The sequence below is a fragment of the Chiloscyllium plagiosum genome, chromosome 19 (genome assembly GCF_004010195.1).
Source record: "Chiloscyllium plagiosum isolate BGI_BamShark_2017 chromosome 19, ASM401019v2, whole genome shotgun sequence".
Taxonomy (NCBI): Eukaryota; Metazoa; Chordata; class Chondrichthyes; order Orectolobiformes; family Hemiscylliidae; genus Chiloscyllium; species Chiloscyllium plagiosum.
Genome location: NC_057728.1, coordinates 49,539,550 through 49,565,928, shown reverse-complemented (window position 1 = coordinate 49,565,928; position 26,379 = coordinate 49,539,550). Strand labels below are relative to the sequence as shown.

Genomic DNA, 26,379 nt, shown 5'->3' with positions numbered 1-26,379 from the left:
AACCTCACACTTCGGTTGGTCACAACAAAATTAAACTAAAAAGACAACCACCTTGTGGATAGCTTTCTCCAGACCAAATGAATTTCTATTTTAAAAAGAGCCAATTTAACCAGGCTTTGGGAGTTTGAAATAAAGTGAGTTTATTTGTTAGTGAATGTGAAAAAATGCAACAGATTAAGAATGGCAATGTGAACTGCTAACTCAGTTTCTCTCCCCATAGCTGCTACCTGACCTGTGTGCTCCTAGCATTGTGCCCCTTCCTTCTGCCCATAAGTGAAATGATTGTTATCATAATTGAATGCTGTCTGTGATTAGAGATGGCTGAGAGAAACAGGCTGCTTACCTCAAATACAATGATAAAAGCCAGCCGAGCCGCTAATACGTGCCAAAACTGCAGTGTGTAGGCATAAGGTTCTTTGGAATGAGGTGGTTCTCTATAGTCACGATATCTATCATACGGTTGAAAGAAAGAAATTTACGTTGACTAAACCAAATTATTATTTGCACAACTGGACCTGCAGCATTAGGTTCAGCAGCTAGGACACATGCATTCAAATACCAGTTCTTCCTGAGCTCTCAGGACACACTACGATGGGACACAAAGGTTTTGCACAGTGCACTGCCTTGTTAACTTCAAAACATTTCCACTTAGGTTTATACAGCTTGCAACCACACAACACTGCTCTTTGATAAAAGCGAAATGGGTATTTAGACAAGTCTTACGGGCAAAAACAAAGTTTCTGGGCCACTTCACACTGTCCCAGGCTCCTACCTGCAGTACTCTACCTCTGTACCGAAAGAGTCACTGCCATTTGAATATGGTTCAGAACGCTGCTCAAAATCTGTCACCAGGAACACAGACAGGCTGGCATTAACATAACCAATCATGCATCTGGGAAAGAACAAAAGACTAGGTTAATTCATATTCTTCATCTCACCACAGATTCTACACTGCTCAAGATTCAAACCCACCATTCCTATTCATTTGGGGATGATTCAAGTTGCTGACAAGATTCAGATTTACAATGTATCCAGTGTGGGGGGAAAAGGACTGAGAATAAGCTCAAGGAACTCAAGACAAGCCAATGCATGACCAAGATAAACACCAGTATGCCTGAGCTTCAGTTGTCAAGTGATACCACTTGGTCTTTGCGTGACTTGTACCAGGGTCTTATCAATATTGCTTCAGCAAGAGTAAAAAGGTCTCCCTCTCAAGTAGAAATACATCTCAAAAGGTTCAACTCTAATCTGGAGATGGCATTCCAGCATCCCTGAGTTAATCGGAGTGGGAACTTAACTGAAAATCTCTGGACTGACAGCCCCATCACAAATAGGTGGTTGGGTGCAGTAGCTACTCAGGAAATCTTTTTTCAAGCATCAATACAGAGGGATTGAGTGGGACAGAGTTGCATCATGCCCAAAATATTAGGGAAACCAATGTTGCACCTCATTCCATCAGTATGCTGAAAGGGGAGAAATCAATCCCATTGTTGTGGGGATGGATTGAGCCTTTTCCTTCCAAATAGGATTTCTTTCAAATTATCAATTACATCTGAAGCCCACTGACAAGGTATGTTCATGCAATGACATCACTACCATTCAAAGTATTAATAGTTGGAATGTAATGACTTCAGAACTTAAGTTCCAAAGATGCTTTCATTGTTAATTTTTGTTTTGAGCAATTGTGCTTAAAGGACTGTGACAAGCTGTTAGTTTGAAAGACAGAAGGTATGGACTTTTATTTCAAAAAAGAAAAAAGTAATTGACAGGACATTTCTTGGAAAAAAAAAGACACACTAGAAATCCCACATGTGCAGTGATGGGGAAAATCACCTGGATTTTTTGTACCAGGACACACACACAGTCAGCAGTTTCAGGGTTGAGTCTTCTCATTTGGTCAGTGGTCAGGGAGAGGAGTGTGTGCAGGTAAGGGGATCTAGAGGGTAGGAGTCTCAGCCTTTGCCATTCTCCAACAAGGGAGAGGCTCTTTCACATGGAGTGTGAGAAAAAGAATGTACTAGCAGTTGAGGACTGGACAATATGGATCCCTGTTCTCTTGCAGCAAAGAGCATAGAGTACAAATAGCTATGTCACCTGCCCACTGTCAGGATTGGGGACATCTGCTCCAAACCAGAGAGGAAGTTAGTGAAAAGGGTATCTATCTTTGTAAGTGCTAACTGTGTAGGCAGGACAAAAGGAGATTTTGCATAACCTGAACGAGGAGCAAGGCACCAAATTAAGAAAATCTCAAAAGGTCAATCTCTGTATTACTACCCAATCTATGTGCAAGTTGGATTTGGGCAAATCAGATTAAAGATGAATGCTTGGCTTAACGATCTGGTGTGGAAGCAAGCCACAGTTAGTGGGACATTCTGGGCAAAATGGTACTCGTATTTATGTCTACAGCTGATCCACGTGCATTACTGGGGAAGCAGGGCAAAGTTTAAACTGATTCCTAGGACAAGGGATCAAATTTGGTAAGGTATGCTAAACCAAAATGTAGAGTCAAGGCCAAAGGGAAAGGTATTACTGTGGGAAATTATAAATGGATAGCACAGTAATAGATACTGTATGAATCCAGAGTCAACCAACAGATAAGACTCAAATTTATGAAGGGGACAAAAATGATAAAACTAAAATGTTCAGTTTCTGAAAGCACACAGCGTTTGAAACAATAGAGAAATTGCACAAATGGAAATGAAGGAGTATGAAACAAAAACAATGCTGGAGAAGTTCAGTAAGTCTGGCAGCATCTGTTGAGAGAGAAACAGAGTTAACATTTAGAGTCCAGTGACCCTTCATCACTAACAATGTAGGTGTCTAGAAACGGATCTAGATGTACCAGGGCACCTGGAACATTTTATATCCTAATTTTTTTCCACTCATGATTCAACAGGTATTTGGCCCAAATTTTCTGTAAAACTACTTTAAATGGATGTTTGTATCAAGTTTGCAATTTATACACAGTCACATTTCAAACTGTGTTTTGAGCATGTATTTGAATTGAACAAGTCTTAAGAAAATCAGCACCTTTGTGCTTTATTAGATTATCCAGTTGGTAATTTGTATTCTGAAATGTGACAATGAAATTTATAATTGGCCGTATTGATAACCGGAGTAAAACATGTTGTGGCTTGTGGAGTGAGAGAGAATGCAGAGCCACATTGGACCTCTCCCGGCCTCAATCGATTGTAATAATGTCTAAAGCAGGGAATAAAAAAGATTGTCTATCTATAAAGATCAAAATGTTGGACTGGGATTCTACAACATGCTGTTCATAGACCCAGACTAATTCCTATCCCTTAACCTGATTTAGCAAACGCGATAAACTTACTTTTGTCCTGCTTTCCCTTGGCCAGCACAGGGACCATACTTGTAGGCATAAACCAAGCGAGGGATGAAGTCAGAGGTCACTGCGATGACAAATGCATTGGTAATAACAGACAGGATCCCAATGCCTTCCAAAATTCCATACCAGATTCCTAATTTTAAAAAACCACATTCACAAAATTGAGAACATTTCACTATGGGAAGCATTTGTAAATAAAACTAGAGGAGCAAACAAAACTCCTGACTCCCCAAGGGGCCTGGGTTCAAGTCCCAACTGCCCAAGGAGATGTGTACTAACATCTGACAGGTTATTATAATTAAAAAAAAGAGGCTGCATATCATTGGTGGGAATGAGGAATGATGACATTCTCCAGCCCAGTACATCCTCACATGGGCAAAACCTCATTTCAATATTCACACATCAGTTGCCTACATGTTTGAATTCAAATATTGTAACAAGAATAGGCCATTCAGCCCCTTGTGTCTGTTCCACCATTCAATGGAATTCATGGCTGATCTGTGACCTAACTCCTTTGGCCCATTTCCCAAATATATTTGCTTAAAACATTTAAATCTGAGAGACAAATTAATTGATTCATCATCCACTACCATTTGTAGAAGACAGTTCTAAACCTCTAAAAGTGCTTCCTAATTCTCAGATTACGCCCCCTAGCTCTAGAATTGTAAAAGTGTTTGTAAAAGTGCTTCCTAATTCTCAGATTACGCCCCCTAGCTCTAGAATCTTCAAATAGTAGAAATAGTTTCTTCATTAACAGCAAAAGACAAGGTAGACATCTTGAAGACTTCAAACAGACCACCCTTGAACCTTTGAAGTCTCAGATCCCAAATTAGTTAAGGACAGCAGGTTTTCTTCAGAGAAGGACAGTTGTCAGTCAGCTGGGTTCAACATTTTACAAATAACAGACACTATTTTAAAAAGCAAAATGGAGTTTGAAATCTAAAATTTCCACAGTGGTTGGGGGAAGGTTTATTTGAACTAGCATTGCATGGATAGTTAGTCCCTGTCTCTGGATTATCGTTTCAGAGTAAATACTATTTCTTCTCTATTGAGAAGGAAGTTGAAAATTAAATGATGATCAGGTACCAGACATTAATTACCATGTTGTGTTTCGTGTTCCAATAGATCAGCCACAATCTCATCGTGCAGCAGAACAGTTGAGGGGCTCAATGGTCATCTGGACCATCCCATTGATGGAATTTTACAGTTGGCAGATATTGAGGAAATTACAAGTCTCCAGATGGCCTTATCATCCTCCCACCTTCTTCTAACCACCTTGTTCAGGGGAGGGTAAAGCAAAACAGAGGGTGACTGACCTACCCTCACCCCGACTAAGACCAATTATTGGTCACTTAGGTTCTATTTCCTGCCCTGCCACCATATTTGGCTGTCTGGAAGAGTTCAGGGAGCGGGAAAAACTGGACAGGTCACTCTCCCTAGGCAGGTATGGAAAACAAAAAGTGTCTCCATTACTAGATCAGGGGCATACCCAGATTATTCCCTCCAGCCATTAGTCTCCCATGAGGGGAAACATCCTCTCTGCATTTCCCAGTCAATATCCTTAAAAATCCTCGATGCTTCAAACAGGTTCATCTCACACTCCTCTGAAATACAGGGTAGAATCCCAGCCTGTTTACTCTGTGCTCATACCCAATCCCTCCATATCTGGGATCATCCTAATTAGCATTCTCTTCGAGCACTACCTCTAATAATTTTTGAAAGGGAACTAAAACTACACTGATTCAGATATGGTCTCACCAGCACCTTGTACAGTTGCAGTAAAACTTTGACTCTTCTACTCCAGCCCTCTTGAAATAAGAAGAACATTACATGAGCCTTTCTGATTACCTGCTGCACCCGAGGTGCGAGCTTTGTGTTTGGTGCACAAGTACCCAAGTCTCTGTGATACAGCTTAACTCCATTTAAATAATATTCTCTTTAGTTTTCCATTCCAAAATGTACAAACCTCACTGTTTCCCACAATACACTCCATTTGCCAACTTTTTGTCCATGTACTCACTAAACTGTATATATCCCTCTTGCAACCAGCTTATTTTTTTGTCTACAAATTTGGCCACAGTACATTCTTTTTATTCCAAGTAATTAACATATATTGTCAACAGTGATAGATCCAGCACTGATCCCTGTGGAACCTGCAGGTCATGGATCACTGTGCTGCTTCCTACCCATTAGCCAATTCTCTAACCACAGCAATATATTACCTCCAAAACTTGTATCTCATAATTTAAATCTTGTATCTCATAATTTAAATCTTGTGTCCCTTGTCGTTTGCCTTCTGGAGGTCTAAATACCACAACACATCTCCTGGAGTTCTTCTCTATCCACTCTGAGATTTCCTCAAAAATTCTAATAAATTAATTAGTCAGGTATGATTTCCCTTTCATAAAGCAGTGCTGACTCTCCTTCATTAGATGCTCGATTGTTAAACAGCTGTGGGTCAAAAAACACAGCCAGGAATAGGTTTTCCACACACACAATGAATGGGGTCATTGTGTTGAGGGGCAGGTGAAAAGCGCATGGCCCACGTCAAGTTATTGGCTAGTTACAAGTCTTTCTTAATCTTGGAGGCTAACGTTACATTCATTGTATCCTCACCTATATCTTTGGCTCTCGAAGCCAACGGCCTCCTCCACTGTGTGACAAATTTGTAAGCATCAAGACGGATTTCAATAATATTGTTCAATAAGGCCAGAAGAGGAGCCAATGGAAATGCTGCCACAAATATAGTTGTGAAACCAAACTGAAGAACTGAAAGATAACAGAGATATCGACAGTCACTGAGTGGCCCAGGTATTACAGTCCATCCACCGTGCTAGAAATCATGGCAAAACATTTTTCGGGAAACTCCTGATGGCCTCACTGGACAATGTGGAGTAACAGTACATGCTGAAATACAATGTTACATGAGTCCACTCAGTTGACATAAGCACATGCTCCTTGACAGTTAGCTATTCCACTCTGACAGGACTTAAAGCCTTGGAAAGCTCTCACATATATACATACACACAAGCTGACTTGAAGTGGAATGACCAAGCGGACAGTGAGCTCAAAACAAAATAAATGAATGTGCATTCATACATCCTTCACCTCTTTCCGTGACCATACTAGCTAGGTCTATCTCTCCCTTCAATACCTGTGAGAGACACTGGCCTCTCCTTACACAAAAGGGCCTTGATCAAAAGGAGGCAGAAGTGCACTTGATCTTAGGTCCCCAGTACCAGTTGCATGACAGCAGCCTCCATGCTACAAAGCTTTAAACATTACAAATAAGGAGAGTTATCATTTGCACTAAGTTCAGAAAACCCCTTGGGTAATCTCTCCAATTCCCTAAGTGGTTACTTCCACCAGACCCAGAGAAATCAACTCAGTTTGTGTTCAAGTTAATTCAGACCTGTAAAGTGTGGTCCGTAAGGAATGGGAAATACTTGTACCTTACGTTGATCAATAAAAGTATTAAAATGATGAAATGTATGCATACTTTAGTATCTGTAACATAGGGACTGTAATTGGGTTGCAATTTCAATAGTTTCAAATCAAACTCCCTTCTGATATCCTGTCCACACCTCCTTGTTACTGACTACAAATGTCCATTTCTGATATGGTGCCACACATTAACTGATTTGAATTTAAAACATGGCAATCAAAATGTTAATGTTACGATGCAAGTCACTAATAGAGATTGCAAACATGTTTCGTGAATAAAACAATAGATATAATAATATTGTAAACCTGGCTTACTCATCTCCAAATATTCATCAAACAGGCCATAAGCATTCATTGGCTGCAGATTGTAATCCTTCTCCCATTGTGGTAGAATTGGTTTGCCATTATTGCCGTGCTCTTGTCTTAATTTTCTCCTTGTCCACCAGTTCTGAATAAGCCTGTGGATGAAGGCAAAACCAGCCCCATTGATGGATGTAATTAAGGCATAAAAACATTTCACAAGCAGCTTTAATCACAAGCTAGAAAACAGACACCATCCTATTGTACTATATTTCATGGGTGCGTTCCTCCAATCCTTTGATTAGATCTAGCACAACACTGTGTATTTTCTACAATGGAAACCCATAGATTAAAATCCTGATCAAGGGATTGGCAGAGGGCATTGAACGGACAGCAAACGAGTGTGTTCAAACATGTGGTTGGTACCAAGAGAGACTCTGTGCAAGAGATTGAAAGAGGGAATTCCAGAGTTAAGGTCCTCAGCACTGTCAACATGTATCCCCACTGTGGTGGAGTTTAGCCCCATATTTGCCACTGAAACTGTGACAAATTCTGAAACTCTTCAAACAAGAGACCCCTATGGTGTACCCACTGAGTATTGCACTAAAACATGCCTCCCTTGTCCCTGTTCAAATGCATTCCCTGATCCCCTTTGGAATGCTATTACAGCCTTTTTGTTTTAAATTTGGTCTGTGGAGCAATATTCTAAATTCAAATCATTCTCTTTATGAAAATAAATTCCTCCAATTTCCTCAATTCTTCAGTCTGTTATCCCGACTATTGATTCGCCAACCAGGGGAAACTATCTTTCACCATCTCTCTCCCAAAATTATAAAACTTTAATTATTTGTATTATTAAATCCACCAACCAGGAGACCCCTCCATTAAATACTATTATATACACGATACATGCACGCAGATACATACAGGTGAATCATTTTTGCAGCCAGTTAGATTTTATTCCCTGTAACCATTTTTTTGGCAACTGGACTTTAATTTCCCCTATGCCAGTAAGAGAAGAATGGACCACTTTGCAATTCTTCACGGCCATTCCAGATGGGGCAAGGCATTTGTATCCTCCTTTCACTGCTGTTTGTGGGATCTTGCTGTGTAAAGCGTGGCTGCCACATCTATTCATGACAGGAGTGGCCACTCAGAATTAATACATTTGTTGCAAAGCGTATTACAGTGCCAGGACATAAGGTGCTATATAAATCTAGGTTCTTTTGATTATCATGTCAATTTGAGAATCAGGGGAGACCAAAATGTCTACACACAGAATTTTGCCCAAAGATCATTGAACAGAAGTTGCTGTTAATGCCTCACTCTAGAGATTATTACTCTGTTATGGACAGCATGTGGCTGCTTCAACACAACAGCAAGAGACCATTAAAGCATTTCAACATCCCTGTCTAACAGTCAACCAAATTTTCTTTTAAAAATCACATTCGCTGTGAGGCATCTTAAAATGGCAACGATGTGCAAATTCATATATTCCAACCCCTCAAAAGGGGAGGCTAATAATGGAGTTTGGGGAAAAGATTGCAGAGGCACTAACCATAATTTTCCAAATATCTTTTTGGCAGCCCTCTGGAGCCTGGTAGCAACAGAAAAGGAAAAAAAACAGAAGAGAGTTGTATGAGAGCGAGAGAGAGAAAGGAGAGGCTGGTGATAAGAAATTCACTTAGATGACGAGAGGATGAGTTTCTTGAAGAATGAATGGACCTTTCATTAAAACTATTAAAGATTTTTAAAAGATAAATAGTGAAAAATAGTTTGTACTGGTTGGTGAATCAGGAACCTAGGAGCACAGACCTAGGATAAGGGAAGGGTAACTGGATTCAAGTCATTCATTTTCATTGAAGAGCTATCACTAGTACCAGCCTTAATGGGCTGAATGGCCAAATGTCAGAGTTCTACTGACGAGAAAGCACCCACCCAACACCATGATGGCTCAGTTTTGAGCTCACTGGAGCTTAAATTCAAACTCACCCCTCTCCACTCAAGTCTTTGTTTCTCTACTCCTTTCTCTCCTTTCAAAAAAAGTCCTTAAAATCTACCTCGTTGACCAAGTTTTGTTCTCCTTTGCTCACATGGCTCAGTATACCAATTCCATGAAGCACCTCAAGAAGCTTCAGCGTGTTAAAAGATGGTGTGAAAATACAAGTCATTGCATTGCTGCTTTCCTTACTTGCTTTTAATGTGCGCGCACATTCCCAGGAATATAAACTTGCCCATCACTTGCACCTCTATAATCAAAGCTCATTTTTACTTTCTATCCTTAGTGTCTTGCTCAACCCAAGGTGTGAAGTACCACCTTCAGGTCACCAATGTTTCACCCCTATTTAGTCTGCTACTCCTCCACCATCATTCACAGCAAAGGACGCAGAGACAGGAGTCCTCATTTCGAGGTGGTGGCAGCATAGCACTAACGTCACTTGTGTAACAATCCAATTACGCAAGGCTAATGTTCTGGGGACACTAGTTCAAATCCCAAGATGGCAAACGGTGATTTCAATTAAATTAAAAAACATACCCTGGAATTAAAATCCCATCAGGTTCATTTTAGGGAAGAAAATCTGCCATCCTTACCTGGTCTGGCTTACATGTGATTCCAGACCTACAGCAATGTGGGTGACTCTGAACTGTCCTCAGGGTTATCAGGAATGGGCAATAAGTGCCAGGTTAGTCAGCGATACTCACATCCCATGGACAGATTTAAATAAAAAATGTCCTTTCTGGGATTGCCACTGAGGTCAAAAGGTGAAGGAGCAGATGCAGCCCAGGAATCTATCACCTACTTTCTTCGAGCAATTTGCTGAGAGACACTTCCCAAGATTTAATACCCAATAGGATCACAGAGGGGAGAATCCAGTAGGGAGATTCACTCACCCAATTCAGAGAGCTCCCAATTCCCAGTTAAGGTTTGGAAAATCAGGAGTTCGCCAAACCAAGTCTCAATAGCCTCTGGAGGAAGATTCCTGCTGGGACCAGAGGCTTTAAAAAAAAAGTTACCTCATCTGCCAGTCCGAATTCCTTCACTCAATCAGCATTGTTGAGTCCAAAACAAGCAAAAAGACCAGTGAGAAAAATCAATTACATGCTAAACATTCAAATATAAATTAGCCAAAAGAAAGCAAGATAATCTTGGGCAGCACGGTGACTCAGTGATTAGCACTGCTGCCTCACAGCACCAGGGTCCCAGGTTTGATTCCAGCCTCGAGTAACTGTCTATGTAGGGTTTGCACATTCTCCCCGTCTGTGTAGATTTCCTCCCGGTGTTCCGGTTTCCTCCCACAATCCAAAGATGTGCAGGTCAGGTGAATTGGCCATGCTAAATTGTCCATAGAGTTAGGTGCATTAATCAGAGGGGGCTGGGTTACTCTTCGGAGGGTCAGTGTGGACTTGTTGGGCCAAAGGGCCTGTTTCCACACTGTAGGGAATCTAATCTAAAATACTTGTGGTCTGAGCGGGGTATCAGAACTTGGCTGTTTAATTACTGTTCTGACCAGTATTTTTTCTCTCAGATGCAGTGGGAAATGGGTTCAAATGAAGAGAAGGGAAGTTACATTTCTGCCTTTGGATCTTCCACCTCGCCCTTTTACAGATTCCACCAATGGGTCTATACTTGGAATTGTCACAGATCCAGTGTTACTATGGAAACCGGGGAAGAATGTCTCAAGAATAGGGGCAAGCTAATACCAACTAGACAAGTTACACTCATTTCCTGCCTCAGTTTCCAAAGATTGACTTGCCAAGTTTCGGTTTTTGTTTTGACAGGGTGGCAGGCACTGCTATGCTCCACACTTGGAGTGAATTGGGAGATCGGGAAATGCAAGGGCAGCTACAAATGAGCCTACATTCTAAGTGGGGGATAGAGACCAATATCTACCAGTTAAACATCAAACATGCAGCAGGCATACCACCGGCAGTCCTCAGGATTTATTGGGCCAACAATGGAGTGAGTACACAGAAGCAAAATTAGCTTCTGCGCAAGTCACCGACCAGGCCTTTACTTACGGGTAGCCAAGCTCCATGAAGTTATTCCAGCTCTGTTTCAACACCATGATGATTCCCATTTGCAAACACAGGTCGATAAGGCAACCACTCGGGTGGCACTGCAAATTAAAGATAAAAAGCAAAGCACGAGATGGACATTAAACAAACGAGCAATGGAATGTTCCGGTCAGCACAGCAACATTTTGCAGCTGATGGCTGTGGCTAAACGGGAAACACATTCATCTCAAAAAAACCTGAAAGTCATAGCTTCCAGTCCCATTCTGAAGCCTCCCAAAGACAGGACTGAGGGCAGTGCTGCTCTGTTGCCAGTGCCATTTATTAAGTAGATCACTACAATGGAGCCTCCACTCCTCCTTCCCTGTAAGGAATCTCTCAGACACTATTCAGAAGAGAAAGAGATGGCACGTGCATCTCAGAATCCTAAGGCCTACAACTTAATTATCCTGTCATTAATACATTGCTGCTTGTGGGAGTTTGCTGTGTGCAAATTGGTTGCCATGTGTACTATAATACAGCATTGACTACACTTTATAAGGAGTTCTTTAGCTTTAAAAGTATTGCAAGATGACCCAAGGTCAGGAAAGGAGTTACATAAATACAAGTCGATTCATTTTGCAGTGATGCAAAGATTGAATTGAAAAATAAATTAATGTAGAAGAAAATATCACGTTCTAATACCTTGTTTGATTTTTGTAAGTCAACTTAAATGAGACCATTCTAGTACAAGAAAAATTGTGTATTCAGTCTAGGTTCAGAGACAGGCACAGGAAACAGAAGAAAGGGGGTTAAAAAGTGTGACAGAGATGGATAAAAGTGAGGAAGTACAGGAGAGAAAGAGAACATGAAAAGCATGAGGAAAGGAGAGTGAAAGTTAAAAAACAAAAGTCAGGGGAGATGTATAAGCAAATGAATACGGATTGGAAACTTGCCAGATTCCAACTGGAAAGATCAATTCCTCCTGAATATCAATTATGTAGCAGCCAAATGAGAGGCACCCATTTATCAGAGCAATGGTCACTGCCCACAGTCATGGCAGTTTGGCCAAGAGGCATCAGACTGAAAACAGTTGAAGACTGTTTAGCAAAGATACATCCCAATGTGTTTTTGGAAGTGCAGGAGCTGCACTACCAGAATTCACACAAAAGACTGTCCTACCATTGCCTAATACTTTGATAAATCGATATCCCAATACCAAAACACAATTGATCAACACCAAGCATTTTGTTGGCCATTACCATATCCAGGACTCCACAGAGTTCATTGCTTTGTACAAAAGAAGAAAGAAAACCAGACTGTACTCTTTAAACAGGCTCTTAACTCCTCCATCTTATGTCGCCAGTATTAATTCCAGCATTGTAGCTTTGTTGACATAATTATCTTTTAAACAGTTGGATAAGTTTGAAATATTTTTTGGACTGTTTAGAACAATCACCATCAAGACCCCATAGTCATTCCAGACTGTCCTACATGTATCATCCGCAAACTTGCTCACCCAACCTTCTAACCCCTCTTCCAGGTCATTTATAAAAATGACAAACAGCAATGTTGTGCTACTCATCCTGAGGCAATGTAATTGAAAGAATCAGAGGAGAGTTGAGGACATCTACTCTGTCAAGTTTCCTCAGAATCTTACAGGTTTCAATGAGATCACCCTTCATTCCACTAAACTTTAAATGATCAAAAGCCTAACTTGTTCAGTTGTTCTTGACAAGTCAACTGCATCATCCTAGGAATCAGCCGAGTGAATCTCTTCATTTGCTTCCAATGCAAAAAGCAAGGACCAGAACAGAAGAATTAAACTGTACACAGCACCCCCAGTGCAGCCTCAACCACACCCTGCACATAGTTGTATCAAGATTTCCATACTTTTACATTCCAAACCCCTAGCAAAAAAAAAAATTCACATTTCATCTAATCTGTACAGCAGAGTGAGAAGCTGGCAAGAGATCCAGTTAATCTTCAAATGTGGAGCAGATGGCTCAGGTAACTATATTTTAAGACAAAATATCGGAAGAAATCGAAGCAAAATAATCAGCGAGACACTGTAGGGATTGGGCACTCTGAAGGTGTTGGTTAAATGCAAAGGGCAACTTGGAGAGTTATTGGTGTTTGAGAAACTAGCCAAGAATAGAATTGAGCTGCACAACTGCCATCTTGTCAGACAGTAACACAAATGTTTAAAACATATTAACTTTGATAACATGCTGGCTGACAGTTTTTATTCCCCTGCAATACATGATTCCAGTTTGAGTTACTAACCTCCTCCAACCTCCACCTGTTCAAGACTCTCAAATAGGCTCCTGGGCGTCCTGTTAATCTGAGAAAAAAAAAAGTATAATCACTAATTTAACAGTGGCACATCACAAAATATCTACTTAACATCAACGAAGGAAGCAGATTCTCCTCCAGAGTGAAAAAGGAAGACTTAAATGTTCAATTGAAATGGATAGTTGACATTATTTTACTGCTGAGAATTCATGCAACGAGTTCAAATACAGCAATTGTAGAAACTGCAGAATTGCTGCACACTGGCTCAGTGGTTAGCACTGCTGCCTCACAGCACCAGGGACCTGGGTTCAATTCTAACCTCAGGCGAATGAAAATCTGTTAACCCCATGCAGACAAAGTGTCTGTATAGGTTTCCTCCCAAAGTCCAAAAATGTGCAGATTATGTGTATTGGCCATGCTAAATTACCCCAGTGTCCAGGGAAATGCATGTGGATTAGCCATGGGAACTGCAGGGTTACTGGATAGGGTACAGAGCTTGTCCTGGGTGGGATGCTTTTTGGAGGGTGGGTGCAGACTCGATGGGTCAAAACGGCCTCATTTCACACTGTAGGGATTCTGGATTCCACAAACTGCATGTCTTACCCTTCTGTTTTTGCATTGGCTGGTCAGATAGAGCTCTTCAGAATAGGTGTGTGAGAAAACATTGTACATGCGTTACAGAGGAAGATGGGGGGGGAAGAAAAAGAGACATTTTTGGCATGTGGATTATACACAGCAAGAATGCATGCATAGAATTCTTTAACATGGGGAAGCTGTTATTCTGCAACTAGTACAGAGTTGTGGCAGAATAGAAAAGGAAAGTGATCCTGTTGTTATCACCTGCTATAGGCACATTAGCTGGATACAGATTTGCCGTCATTACAGTTGACCCATTTACTGCTATTAGCACCTTCCCTTCACATCTCAGCCCTGCTCCCTTTGTCTTTTGCTCTGGACACTCTCCTCCTCGACCACCACCCCATCCCCATCACCCCCACCCACCCACCCCCATCATCTGTTCCACTTGCCCCTCCTCACTTTCTTCCCAATAGAATAAAACACCATTTGCCGACCCCTAATGTTGTGAATCATTGGACTCTGTTGTTTTTATTTCAGACCTCCAGCATCTGTAGTATTTTGGCTGTTTTTATTTGATAATGCAGCCTATATATTAATGTGTCATAACACAGGTAACATCCTGAGGGGAGATTGAATGTGGGATTTTCTGGCTCACAGTTAGCAGCATTATCACTGCTCAAAGACATCACAGGACTTGAAATGTTCTTTAGTTTGTCTCTCACTTTGGTGGTCTGCTTTGCCTTGTAGAACTTGATGGCCCAGAGAGGTAAGGTCAGGTGAAGGAAGATCAGTGGGATGCCATATAAGTTTGGTCTTAAAATCTACCTTCAACCAAGCTGACGTTCATCTGTCCTAATAACTCCTTACGTAGCTGTCTCATTGTGCAACCATAAGCCATTCTAGAACATTTTACCTCGTTAAAAGTACAAGATAACTTTTTTTGATGTAATGAGCATATAAATCAATTCCACAATTGGAATTACTATTCCAACTCCTTACAAGGAACAAGATTATAATATAACAATATTTAATTAATAGCTGTAAATATTATATAGATGGACAATTGAATGAACACATCAATTTATAAATGCTTGGAGGACATGGGTTCAACTCTAATCTCAGCAGCTTGTGGATTTTAAATATAATTAATAAATCTGGAATCGAGAGCCAATCTCCGTGATCATGACAATTATTACCAGTTGTTTTAAACCCTACGTGGCTCACAAATGCCCTTTAGGGAATGAAAACTGTCATCCTTACCAGATCTGATCGATGTGAGACTCCAGACCTACAGCAATGTCAGTGTTATACAGCATGAAAACAAATCCTTTGGTCCAACTCGTCCATGCCCACCAGATATCCTAACCTAATCTGGTCCCATTTTCCAGCAATTGGCCCATATCCTTTTAAACGTTTCCTATTCATATACCCATCCAGATGCCATTTAAATGTTGTAATTGTACCAGCCTCCACCAGTTTCTCTGGCAGCTCATTCCACACACATACCATCCCCTGCATGAAAAAGTTGCCCCTTAGGTCTATCTTTCCCCTCTCACCTTAAACCTCTAGTTTTGCATTCCCCTATACTGTACTGGGAAAAAGACTTAGGCTATGTGCCCTATGCATGTCCTCGATCTTTTAAACCTCTAAGGTCACCACTCAGCCTCTGATGCTCCAGGGAATATAGCTCCAGTCTATTCAGCCTCTCCCTATAGCTCATGTCATTGACTCTTCGCTGCCCTCTAGGCAATTAGGTATGGGTATTAAATGCTGGCCTAGCCAGTGACACCCAGATCTCAAAATGAAACAACCTGAGTTCCCTGAACTTTATGACAGTGCAATCCTAGGGATAACGGGCTGTGTTTTTATCATCAAGGGCCCTCTGGCTATGAAACTTGCAAGTAGATGCTAAACAATGCTGACACATTGCAGTCTGACTTACTAGCACTCTTTCTGAATGAAAGACAAACCAATTATTCAAGGAATAGACTTACCTTCCCAGGAAAAATGCAATGTAAAAGGTAGAGCTGTTCAAGTTAACAAACTGAAACAGAAACATTTTTAATGTGAAGCTGTTCTCCCACTCTGACTCGGTTCGAGGCTGTTCTGTGAAAGAGAAAAAGCAAAAAAAAAAATTCAGCTTTCACTCCTTGAGTTGGAGACTTTTCAAAGATAGTCTTACACTAATCATTATCTACCTTTACTTCTATGGATAATATAGATTAAAGTTACTTACAGAACAGATGGTCATCATATAGCCCATTACGTCTATACTAGCTCTTTGAATGTTCAACTCACCTCATACTATTCTACTGCTATCACTACACTCTTCCTTTTCAGCTAATAGTCCAATTCTCTTTGGAATCCTCGATTGAATCTGTCTGCACCACTCTCCCAGGCAGTGCATTTTCCAGGCCCTAACCACTTGCTGCATGAGAAAGATTTCTCTCATATCACTTTGCCAATTCCTTTAAATCTGCACCCTCTTGTTCTCAATCTTTTCATGAATAGAAACAGTTTCTCCCCATCTCCTCTGTACACACTCATGGTTTGGACTACCTCCTCTTGTCCAAGGAAAACTGTCCTAAATTCTCCAATATATATTTTCAAAATGGAAGCTCATCTCTGGAACCAGTCTTGGAAACCTATTCAGCACTCACTCTAATGTGTTCCTGAAATGTAATGCTCTTGTGTCTTGTACGAGTTCAACACAAGTTCCTTACTCTTAGTCCATAACCTGATCAAATTCTGACAAGGCCTAGGATTCACTGTCAGTAACCATGCCCTCAACCTGTTCTACCATCTTTTTGACTTTGCAATCCAGTGATAAATCAATTGACAGGGTATTACAAAGCTCAAGAAACATTCTCACTATTCCCATTGGGTTAAAATAAGAGCTTTTCGATACACGTTCTGGAAATTGGTTCAGATAAAATTCATGTCCTCTCATTCAGTCTTACTGTACAAGATAATCAAGAGGTAAGGATTTTTCTCTACTCAATTATTAAATTGCCCCCTTTTGCACAATATCAGAAATTCTGATTCCCTACAAGGTGAAGTTGGTGTTTAGCTCTGCCATGGAGGGACATAGAACGGATCCACACTGCAGATAGAATGGTGAAGATGAAAAGGGTTGTGGGTGGGGGGGATAGAAAGGGAAGAATCAGTGGGAATTCAACCCCAGTGTTGGCGACAGTTACACATAGTTAGCTCAGTTGGCTGGATGGCTGGCTTGCCAGCAGTGTGGGTTCAATTCCCACATTGTGGTAACCTCAGCCAGAGGACCTGCCTAACCAATCTCTTCCCCTCACCTGTGGCATAGTGACCCCGAGGTGAAATCACCAGCAAGGTGACTGGTGGTTAGAGCGAGTAGCCCTATGGTCTGGTAAGACTATGGCAGCTTCACTTTTTTTTTAAACACATCACGAATATCAACAACTCAAAAACATCATCTACCTTCTTGCTAGAGAGTGATGTACCATGCTAAAGAAAAGGAAAAATAATCTAAAAGTGTCAAATTGTAGCTCATTATATTTTGTCATCAGCAAACATCAACCAAACCAGTGCCAGACGCCTGGAACAGTGATGTTTAATCTGCAAAAAGGTGAATTTGGAAATAGAACCAGAGCAGATGAGTGTTTTTTTTTTTTAAAATGTTGTCATGGTCTGGAATGCACAGTGGAAAAGATTCAACAGTAACTTAAGAGAGAGATTTAGATTAAAAATCTTCAAAGTGGTTGTTTTCAGGGCTATTGGGAAAGAAAGAATAGGGAGTGTGGAACTAACTGGATTTTCTTCACAAAGCAGCATAGAAACAATGGGCCAAATAGCCTCTCTATGCTGGTTCATTTGACTACCATGTCATACTTCAAGATCATGGGATCTTCCCTCAATAGTTCATCCTGAGAAGTTTATCTTCTTCTAGTAACATTCATGCCAGCCCCATGGTGAACCCTAAAATTACCTGCTCTCTTAGAGCTCACACTAATGCTCACCGAAGCCTCCCCTGGTATACTGCATCAGAAAAACCACACAGACTTACCTAAATTGGTCAGAAACAGTGCAACTCTCTCATACAGCTGAAAAAATAAATATTTAGATAAGTTATTCTCAAGATGTAAATCTTACTGTAACCAATTTTCAACATTATATAGTTTTAATTAAATGTTTAATGACTTGCGCTAATAGCAGTGTTATAACCAAACTCTCAGGGGCAAGTCAGGTGATGGGTGAACAGGTTGTTAGCTTGCTACCTCAACAGTGTAGTCACCTTGCCAAGTCATCTGTGTGAAGAGATGCAGGGGAAATAATCTTCAGACAAAGATAAAACTAAGAAGCAAGCATAAACTAGGGACTAATCACATTGGAAAGCCAGGCTGGGAGGGGGACAAGCAGGATTAAGTGGGGGAAGTGAAGTGTGCTAATTGACCTCAAAGTAACTGAGTGGAAGCAGCACCAACAAGGAGCAGTGTTCTGCATTCCCACTCCCCTTGGTGTGGGAAAGGTGCTTCAGCAAATCACCCTTGAACAGCCTGGTTTGAATTTAAAGATTCTTTCCCATGAGACAGGAGCAGAATTAGACTCTTCAGCCAGAGTCTGCTCGACCAAATTATGGCTGATATTTCTCAACTGAAAAATGTGTTGCTGGAAAAGCGCAAGTCAGGCAGCATCCAAGGAGCATGAAAATCAATGTTTCGGGCATAAGCCCTTCTCCTGCTCCATGGATACTGCCTGACCTGCTGCGCTTTTCCAGCAACACATTTTTCAGCTCTGATCTCCAGCATCTGCAGTCCTCACTTTCTCCTAGTTGATATTTCTCAACCCCATTCTCCTGCCTTCTCCCTGTAACCTTTGATCCCTTTACTGATCAAGGACCTCTCTCTCGCAGCTAAATACACTCAGTGATATGCCTCTTTGGCTGAAAAAATTCTCATCTCACTTTGCTCAGAGGCTGTGCCCTCAGGTCCTAGTCTCTCCGACCCGAGTGAAAACACCTTCTCGACATCCACTCTATCCAGGTGTCTCAGCGTTCTGCAAGTTTCAGTCAGATCACACCCTCGTCCTCCTAAACTTCATGTACAGACTCAACTGCTCATCGTATGGCAAAACCTTCATCCTTAGGATCATTCTTGTAAATCTCCTCTGGATCCTGTGCAATGACAGTATATCCTTCCATAGATACAGGGCCCAAAATTGCTCAATATTTAAAATGTGGTCTGACCAGAGCCTTATGCAGCCTCTGCAAGACATTGTTCTTGTAACCTAGCCCTCTTAAAATGAATGCATAGAATTGGTCTTCTGACCTACCAACCGAACCTGCATGTTCACCTTGAGAATCCTAAACTGGGAGTCCCGTGTCCCTCTGTTTCATATTTCCAAAGCCTTTCCCCATTTAGAAATAGTCTACATCTCTATTCTCCCTACCAAAAGTGCATAAACTCACTTTATTCCATTTGCCACTTTTTGCCCATTCTACTAGCCTGCCCAAGTCCTTCCGCAGCCTCACCTTCTCAACACTACCTGTCCCTCCACTTACCTTTGTGTCATCTGCAAACTTAGCAACAGCATCTGTTCCTTTGCCCAGATCATTCATGTATAATACTAATAGTTATTGTCCCTACACTGACCCATGAAACTTTACTAGTCACCCAATGTCATCCTGGGAAAAACTCCTTTATCCCTGCTCTTTCCATTCTACCAGTCAACCAATTCTCCATCCATGCCAGTACTTTACCCCTAATAACATGAGCTCTTATTTAGCAGCCTATGCAGCACTTTATCGAGTGCCTTCTCAAAATCCAAATAGATTACATCCACAGGCTCTCCTTTATCCAACTTGCTCATTTCTTCCTTAAAGAATTCTAAGATTTGACATGCATGACCTCCCTTTGAAGCCACACTGACTCAGCCCTATTTTACAGAGTACTTCCAAGTACTCCACAACCTCATCCTTAATAATGGACTTTAACGTCTGACCAATGACTAAGACCAGGGTAACTGGCCTATAATTTCCTGTCTTCTGCCTCAAACAGTGGTGGTACATTCATTGCTTCTGTCGCCTAGGCTCTTGCCTGGCAGATCACCACTAATGCCTCCACCATCTCCTGCAGAACCAAAGGGTGTAGTCTATCCAGTCCAAATGATTTATCCACCACCAGACCTTTCAGCTTTCCCAGCATCAGCTCCTTAGGGGATGGCCACTACACGCCGACTCTCAAAAGTTCTGGTATGCTACTGGTGTCTTCCACTGTGAAGACTGATGGAAAGTACCTATTCAGTTCTTCTGCCAAATTTAAAAACAAAACATTCAGGTGATGGGGACATCACTAGCTAGGTCAGCATTTATTGCCCATCCCTCATTGCCTAGAGGGCAGTTAAGGGTCAGCCACATTGCTGTGGGTCTGGAGTTGCATGTAGGCCAAACCAGGTAAGGAATGGCAGTTTCTTTCCCTAAACAGCAGTAGCAAGTCAGTTGGACTTTCCCAAACAATTGACAATGTCAGTAGGTCTTCCCAGGTTTTTACTGAATTCAGATTCCAACATTTGTTGTGGCAGGATTCAAACCTGGGTCCATAGAACGTTACCTGGGTTTTTGGATAAACAGTGCAGCGATAATACGACTAGGCAATTACCTCCCTAATTTTTACTTCACTAGGCTCATTTTCCAGCAGTCCAATCACTACTCTTGCCTCACTCATCTCTTATATATCTAAAAAACGCTTGCAATCTTTTCAGCCATTACGATTTTAAAATTTCAGTGCCAACATTCAATAAGCCTCTCGTGGTAATAAGACACTTTACATTTAACATAGCTTGTAGAGATTTGATCAAAGGATTCTTGGAAAAATAATTTATTTCCTGTCTATTGGACATTCTTGGAGTAGTTTTTGCAGAACAGGTCATTGAAAGGTCATTGTATATACTGGAGATTGTGTTTTTAAACAAGGCTTGCCACGTGACTGGGAGGTATTTGCTTGCTTTGCCGTAAACCTTGGTGGGGGCCTTTTATTTTTGAACAGTGATGGACTTGGCAAGGCTCTTGTTTTATCTGGTTCAGTGAGTGGGAAGCAGAGTTGGAGGAAAGCTTACTAAGAACAAGCAGCCCAATCTATACCCTTTCTGGAAACAAAACACTCTACATTTATTCAGGGGGAAATCTATTTATTCTTTTGAAAGACTGATTGAGAAATTACAAATCAAGATTGCATTTCTTAAGCAAGCCATATCTACAAGACTGGAGTCAATGGTGTCTGATTCGCGACTTCATAATGTGCCAGAACATCAGATTAACAGTTTCTAGAACATCCTACACGATCATTTTGCATTCAATAACCACCCGCTGGTCAAATGTCATTTCAGAAAGCCAAATCTCTGAAGAAACCATTTCCTTTTCCTCTTTTTTTTTTTAAAAAGAGAGTGTTTGTGTGTGTTGAGAATGTTTGGAGAGATATGTGTTTATACTTCAATATTACTGTGGGATAACCAATTATTGCACCTTTACAGTTTTTACAATCAACCATAGGTGTGTTTAATATACCAAGTCATGGATATTACTTAAAATCTGACATGGGCCAGGGATTGATTGCTCATATTGGAAACTGGCAAAACTATTTTCAATGGTGTTTGTGATCCATGGAGAATTGAGACTTGGGCAATGTTACACTCCTCTAGCCTCAGTCATTACACATAGATATTCAATTATGTGCAATTTTTGACCAAGTTCACAATCCGGTGATGAGGTTAGGATAGAAGTCACATGTAGGCCAGCTTGGGCAAGGATGGCAGATTTTCTTTCCAAAAAAAGTTACTGAACCAAATGGGTTTTTTTCATAATTGAGGATTAACTCAGTAATGGTGACCATGAAACCAGCTTTAAAATCCAGACTTTTGTTAGTATAAATCTGAATTTGCAGCTCAAAGCTGAAGTAGCTCAGCTGGGAGAAGGTTACACTGAAGATCTAAAAGATCCCTGGTTCAATCACGGGTTTCGACAAAACAGGATTGCCTGACTGCTCTAGCCTTTGTTTATGGGCAGCACACTGACTCAGTGGTTAGCACTGCTGCCTCAGTGTGGACTTGTTGGACCAAAAGGGCCTGTTGGCATACTGTAGGGAATCTAATCCAAATCGAATCAAAGATTAAATTTGATATTTGAAACTGTGTCCACAGTGCATTAGCCAGGGCCCCAGATCGCAAGCCTTGTAATATTGTCACTATACCAGTGTTTCCACAAAGGTGCATTGTTCGTTGCAAGTTACACTGAAGTAACAATTCAGAAAATCAATTTAGTGACAATATGACAATGAAATGGATATTCCGATTTAGCTTGGTTTAATATCATTGACGGTAACTATACAAATCACAAAATGTAGTTCCACTTTCATTTTTAGAAAATCATTTGACCTTTGGTTTGAGGTTCCCAATTGCATGTATTGCTTAGATTAGATTCCCTACTGTATGAAACAGGCCTTTCAGCCCAACAAGTCTACAGCTACCCTCCGAAGAGTAACCATTCCCTTACCCTATATTTACCCTTTGACTTGGCAATTTAGCATGGCCAATTCACCTGACCGGCACATCTTTGGACTGTGGGAGGAAACCCACACGCACACTGGGAGAATATGCAAACTCCACACAGACAGTTGACCGAGGTGGGAATCGAACCCGGGTACCTGGTGTTGAGAGGCAGCAGTGCTAACCACTGTGCCGCAGTGTGACTGCTCTCAAAACAGGTTTTATTGAACAAAATAAAAGGACCGACTCCATGATCAGTTAGGAGTAGGTCATTCAGTGCAATTGGATTCCACACTGACACTTTATGTCAGGGCTTTGCCCATTGTAACAAAAAAATGCAAGGTATGGATTCAATGCACAGTACAATCTCCTGCATACTTTTCCATAAATGCAATTATTTCCAAACATTATTAGCATTTCCTGTCTGGACAAAGAGAGCTTACCACGTTCAGAAGCATGATGATACAGAAGTTGATACACACTGCAGTTCCTGTTGTAGCTAGCTGGGAATTATTCCTAATTAGGGCCCACTCGAATGCAGCAAAAATGCTCACAGTCACCACCCGATAAATGACAATTCCAAAAACAGCAGCAATCACCACACAGATCTGAGAGAGGGATTACAGACAGATTGGTCAGCTGCATCAATTAGCTGGAATGTGATCAGTCTCAGTTCAAGAGTGAGGTAGTGCTGATTCACGACTCTGGGAAACTTTTAACCTCTAACTTGTCCCTGGGGACGGAATCCTGGAACACACACCCCAACGTAAAGTAAAGGGATTACTTTTACCACATGAACTACAGCAGCCCACAAAGACAATTAATTACCACCTTCCAAAAGGGTTAACAAGGGCGATCAATAAATGCCAGCTTTGCCCAAGATACCCATATTTCTGCCTCCTCCCGAATGGTCAACAGCTTTAGGAACAAGAGCTCCATGGTCATATTTACCCAAACATGCCACACTGACTCTATGCCATGTCATACATTACTGGCACATTATTGTGAACAAAGTAACATTATTGCTACTTTTTTTTGGAAATTTGTTCTTCTGATGTGGCACATCCTTGGGGGCACATCCTTAGGGGGGGGCGGGAGGGGAATGAATTTATCCTAGTCAACTTGATTAAAAAAAACACAGCAATCCCATAAATTTGGGCACAAATAGGTATTTGCATACTTTTAACAGAAATTCTTCAAGTTCTCAACTCATACTCAGGAGTTATGAATGATTTTAATCCAGTACGATAACTCCAATAATCAGAAAATGATTTGGAAATTCAAATCCTGCCGATCTGGTTGAAACAGACAATAAATGGGGGTGGGTTTCTCTTCAGTCAAGGATGATGTACAATTATTAATGTGAACATGGAGCAGAGAGAAAGATTATCCAAACTCTTGGTACATACACAGTGATTATCAGAGATATTTTTGTACAGCACTACCTCCACACAGTAAAAAGGGCACAGACACAGTATAAGGATGAGACCAGAAATAAGAGATCACTGCGACTGAAAAAGAATGATTGAGCACAGCCTTTTCACTTTAAGACGGAGGGAGGTTAAGAGGTGAGCTCATGGAGGTCTTCATAACAGAGTTGGGTAGAGAAGAAAATGTTTCTGCATGTGAAGGATTCAAAAAACCTACAAACAAGGCAGATACTAATAAATCAAAGAAGAAAACTGCTTTGTTCAGTGAGCGCACTAGAACATGGAACAGATTGACAGACAAATAGCCTAAATGTTTCAAGACATGAGAGTGCATAGAGAAAAAAAAAGTTCATAGGTATCAATAGAATCAACTGCAGAGAAGTGAGACATTCAGCCAGGCTACTCTGTAAGAGCATTTACACATTGCACTGGTATCCTCCCTTTCCAACTGCCTCGTCTCAACCCTGTCAGGATTTGTCTACTTGTACTTTTCCACTCGTATGCACTCTAGGGTGTTCTACACGCTGGTAGAAATTAGTTGGGCTGGATATCCCCATTTCTGTTGTTGATTCTATATCATCCAATGTAATTAATTAACTAACCATGAAGAATATTCCAGAAGCTGATACAATGATCCTACTGCATTTGTCAGTGAAAGCTTGATAAGGCTCTGGTTTTCCTGATATAGGATTCACCCGTTCCTTCTTGGAATATTTTGCTTCAAACTGGGGACGGATTTCTTCCTGCAGGTGAAAGATAAAGACATTCAATTTTCTATCCTCTTAGTTCAGGCTCCATAATAGAACCTTCTGAGTCTGAGAATAGAAGGGTCTGTCTGAACAACAGCCAACACATAAACAGAAGTAAACTTATCAATTTTGGCCCTCACTATTTAATTGGTGTGTTGGCTCAAAATTCCCGTTGAATTAAAAATCCTATCAGCTTCCCTGAGGTGGTTGCAGGTAACCAAAAGAATATTTAACTTCAGTGAAACACTTGAATGTTGGCTTCCTTCAAGTATCAGTCCACAATGTGATGGACAGATATTCAGGTTGTAGAGTCACTTAACACGAACCTCCTCCTCTTCCCAGTCAATCAAATCCCAGTCGTAGGCAATAACTGCTCGCCGCCTTTTCCAAAACTCCAGGAAGACTGTAGCTGAGGTGAGAAACAGACAGAAGAGGAGATTAAACTCAAGCTTAAAATACCCTAGTGAATTGAAAAGGGTCACCATTCAGTTGATGTCCTTTTCAACAGTGGTCACAATCTGAAGGGGTCTTCTACACTTTCCAGAGGAATTAATATTTGATTAATCAATCAATCAAGACAAGATGAAGCTTATGCAAAAAAGTATGCTCCTTACACCATAGGATGTTGTTACAAATGCCAGCTGAAGGCAACATTGGACAAGTCCAATTGGAGTATGAAACTTAGCTTGATAGACCATAAGTCCTATTGTTGCAATTTGGTTACTGTTATGGACCAGACCAAAATCCCTCAAAATATATTAAAGTAGCCTAGACCCTAACTTGTTCTTATTTTAAAGGAAAGTGGAAGACTTGGCGTTCCAGATGCAATTAAATTGGTCAAACTATCAACTTTAAGCAAAATACACTGTTCTTACAGTATAGTTGAAATACAAAATGAGAAAAAGATTTGGTTTAATTGTAGCTATTGAAATGCTTAAAAAAGGAAGGGGCAAAGCTTCACAGAGGGTGCGGAGGAGAATGATGCAAAAGATGTAGGACTTCACTTAATATGAAGAGACTCAAGAATAAAAACAGAAGAGGATGTTGGCGAAACTCAGAAGGTCTGGCTGCATCTGTGAAGAGATTGGTGGAGTTCAGTTTAATTGTTCTTCACAAGTTCTGAACAGTGCCTAGAATAGAAACATTAACTCTTTTTCTCTTGACAATTGCTGCCAGACTTACTGGGTTTCTCTTGCAATTTGTTTTTATTTCAGATTTCCAACATCTTCAGTATTTTTCTTTTACTCAAGAAGTTGATATTCTTCCTAAAAAGGGAAGATGAAGAAAAGGGAGATTTGGTAGGTATTAGAATCATGTGACTTTGACATAGATTAGAACCTGGTGATGTCCATTATCATAGAAAGGCGATTTAACACCAATGGCAGAAGAACCAGAGGAAAGAGGAGATTTTTCTTTCTTAAAAAAACTTCTAAATTCAAAAAATTCAATACGTTGCCTGAAAAAGGTGAAAGTTGATTCAGTAGCAATCTGAAATGACTATTGGAAAAGAATAACACTGCAGGACTGTGGGGAAAGAACAGTGAAGCAGGGTTAATTGCATTGCATTTTCCAAGATCCAGCACAGACAAGATGGGCTGGATGGCCTCATTCTGTGCTATATGCTTCTGTGAAGCAAGGGGGACAGCAAATTGCCATTTATACCAAGTGGAACCAGAAAAGGTGTTGTGCTTAAATGAAAAATGTGGTCTTTAAGAAAAAATGTCAC

At 40.9% G+C, this 26,379-nt stretch overlaps 1 protein-coding gene across 4 annotated transcripts in view; it reads right to left on the bottom strand.

Annotated features, from left to right (window-relative positions):
- The window catches only part of LOC122559777 (anoctamin-4), a 196,160-nt gene that overhangs the window by 2,441 nt on the left and 167,340 nt on the right, over nucleotides 1-26,379 (bottom strand). For 3 of the 4 annotated variants that reach the window (XM_043709787.1, XM_043709785.1, XM_043709788.1), the window contains 12 exons: nucleotides 24,980-25,062; nucleotides 24,507-24,647; nucleotides 22,918-23,082; nucleotides 18,003-18,039; nucleotides 15,955-16,066; nucleotides 13,373-13,430; nucleotides 11,114-11,211; nucleotides 7,109-7,251; nucleotides 5,966-6,118; nucleotides 3,335-3,482; nucleotides 773-892; nucleotides 344-449 (listed from right to left, as the gene is read on the bottom strand). In XM_043709787.1, the coding sequence (XP_043565722.1) occupies nucleotides 344-449; nucleotides 773-892; nucleotides 3,335-3,482; nucleotides 5,966-6,118; nucleotides 7,109-7,251; nucleotides 11,114-11,211; nucleotides 13,373-13,430; nucleotides 15,955-16,066; nucleotides 18,003-18,039; nucleotides 22,918-23,082; nucleotides 24,507-24,647; nucleotides 24,980-25,062 (1,364 nt within the window). The remainder of the gene's footprint in view (nucleotides 1-343; nucleotides 450-772; nucleotides 893-3,334; nucleotides 3,483-5,965; nucleotides 6,119-7,108; nucleotides 7,252-11,113; nucleotides 11,212-13,372; nucleotides 13,431-15,954; nucleotides 16,067-18,002; nucleotides 18,040-22,917; nucleotides 23,083-24,506; nucleotides 24,648-24,979; nucleotides 25,063-26,379) is intronic. The other variant, XM_043709786.1, reaches the window with a different exon arrangement.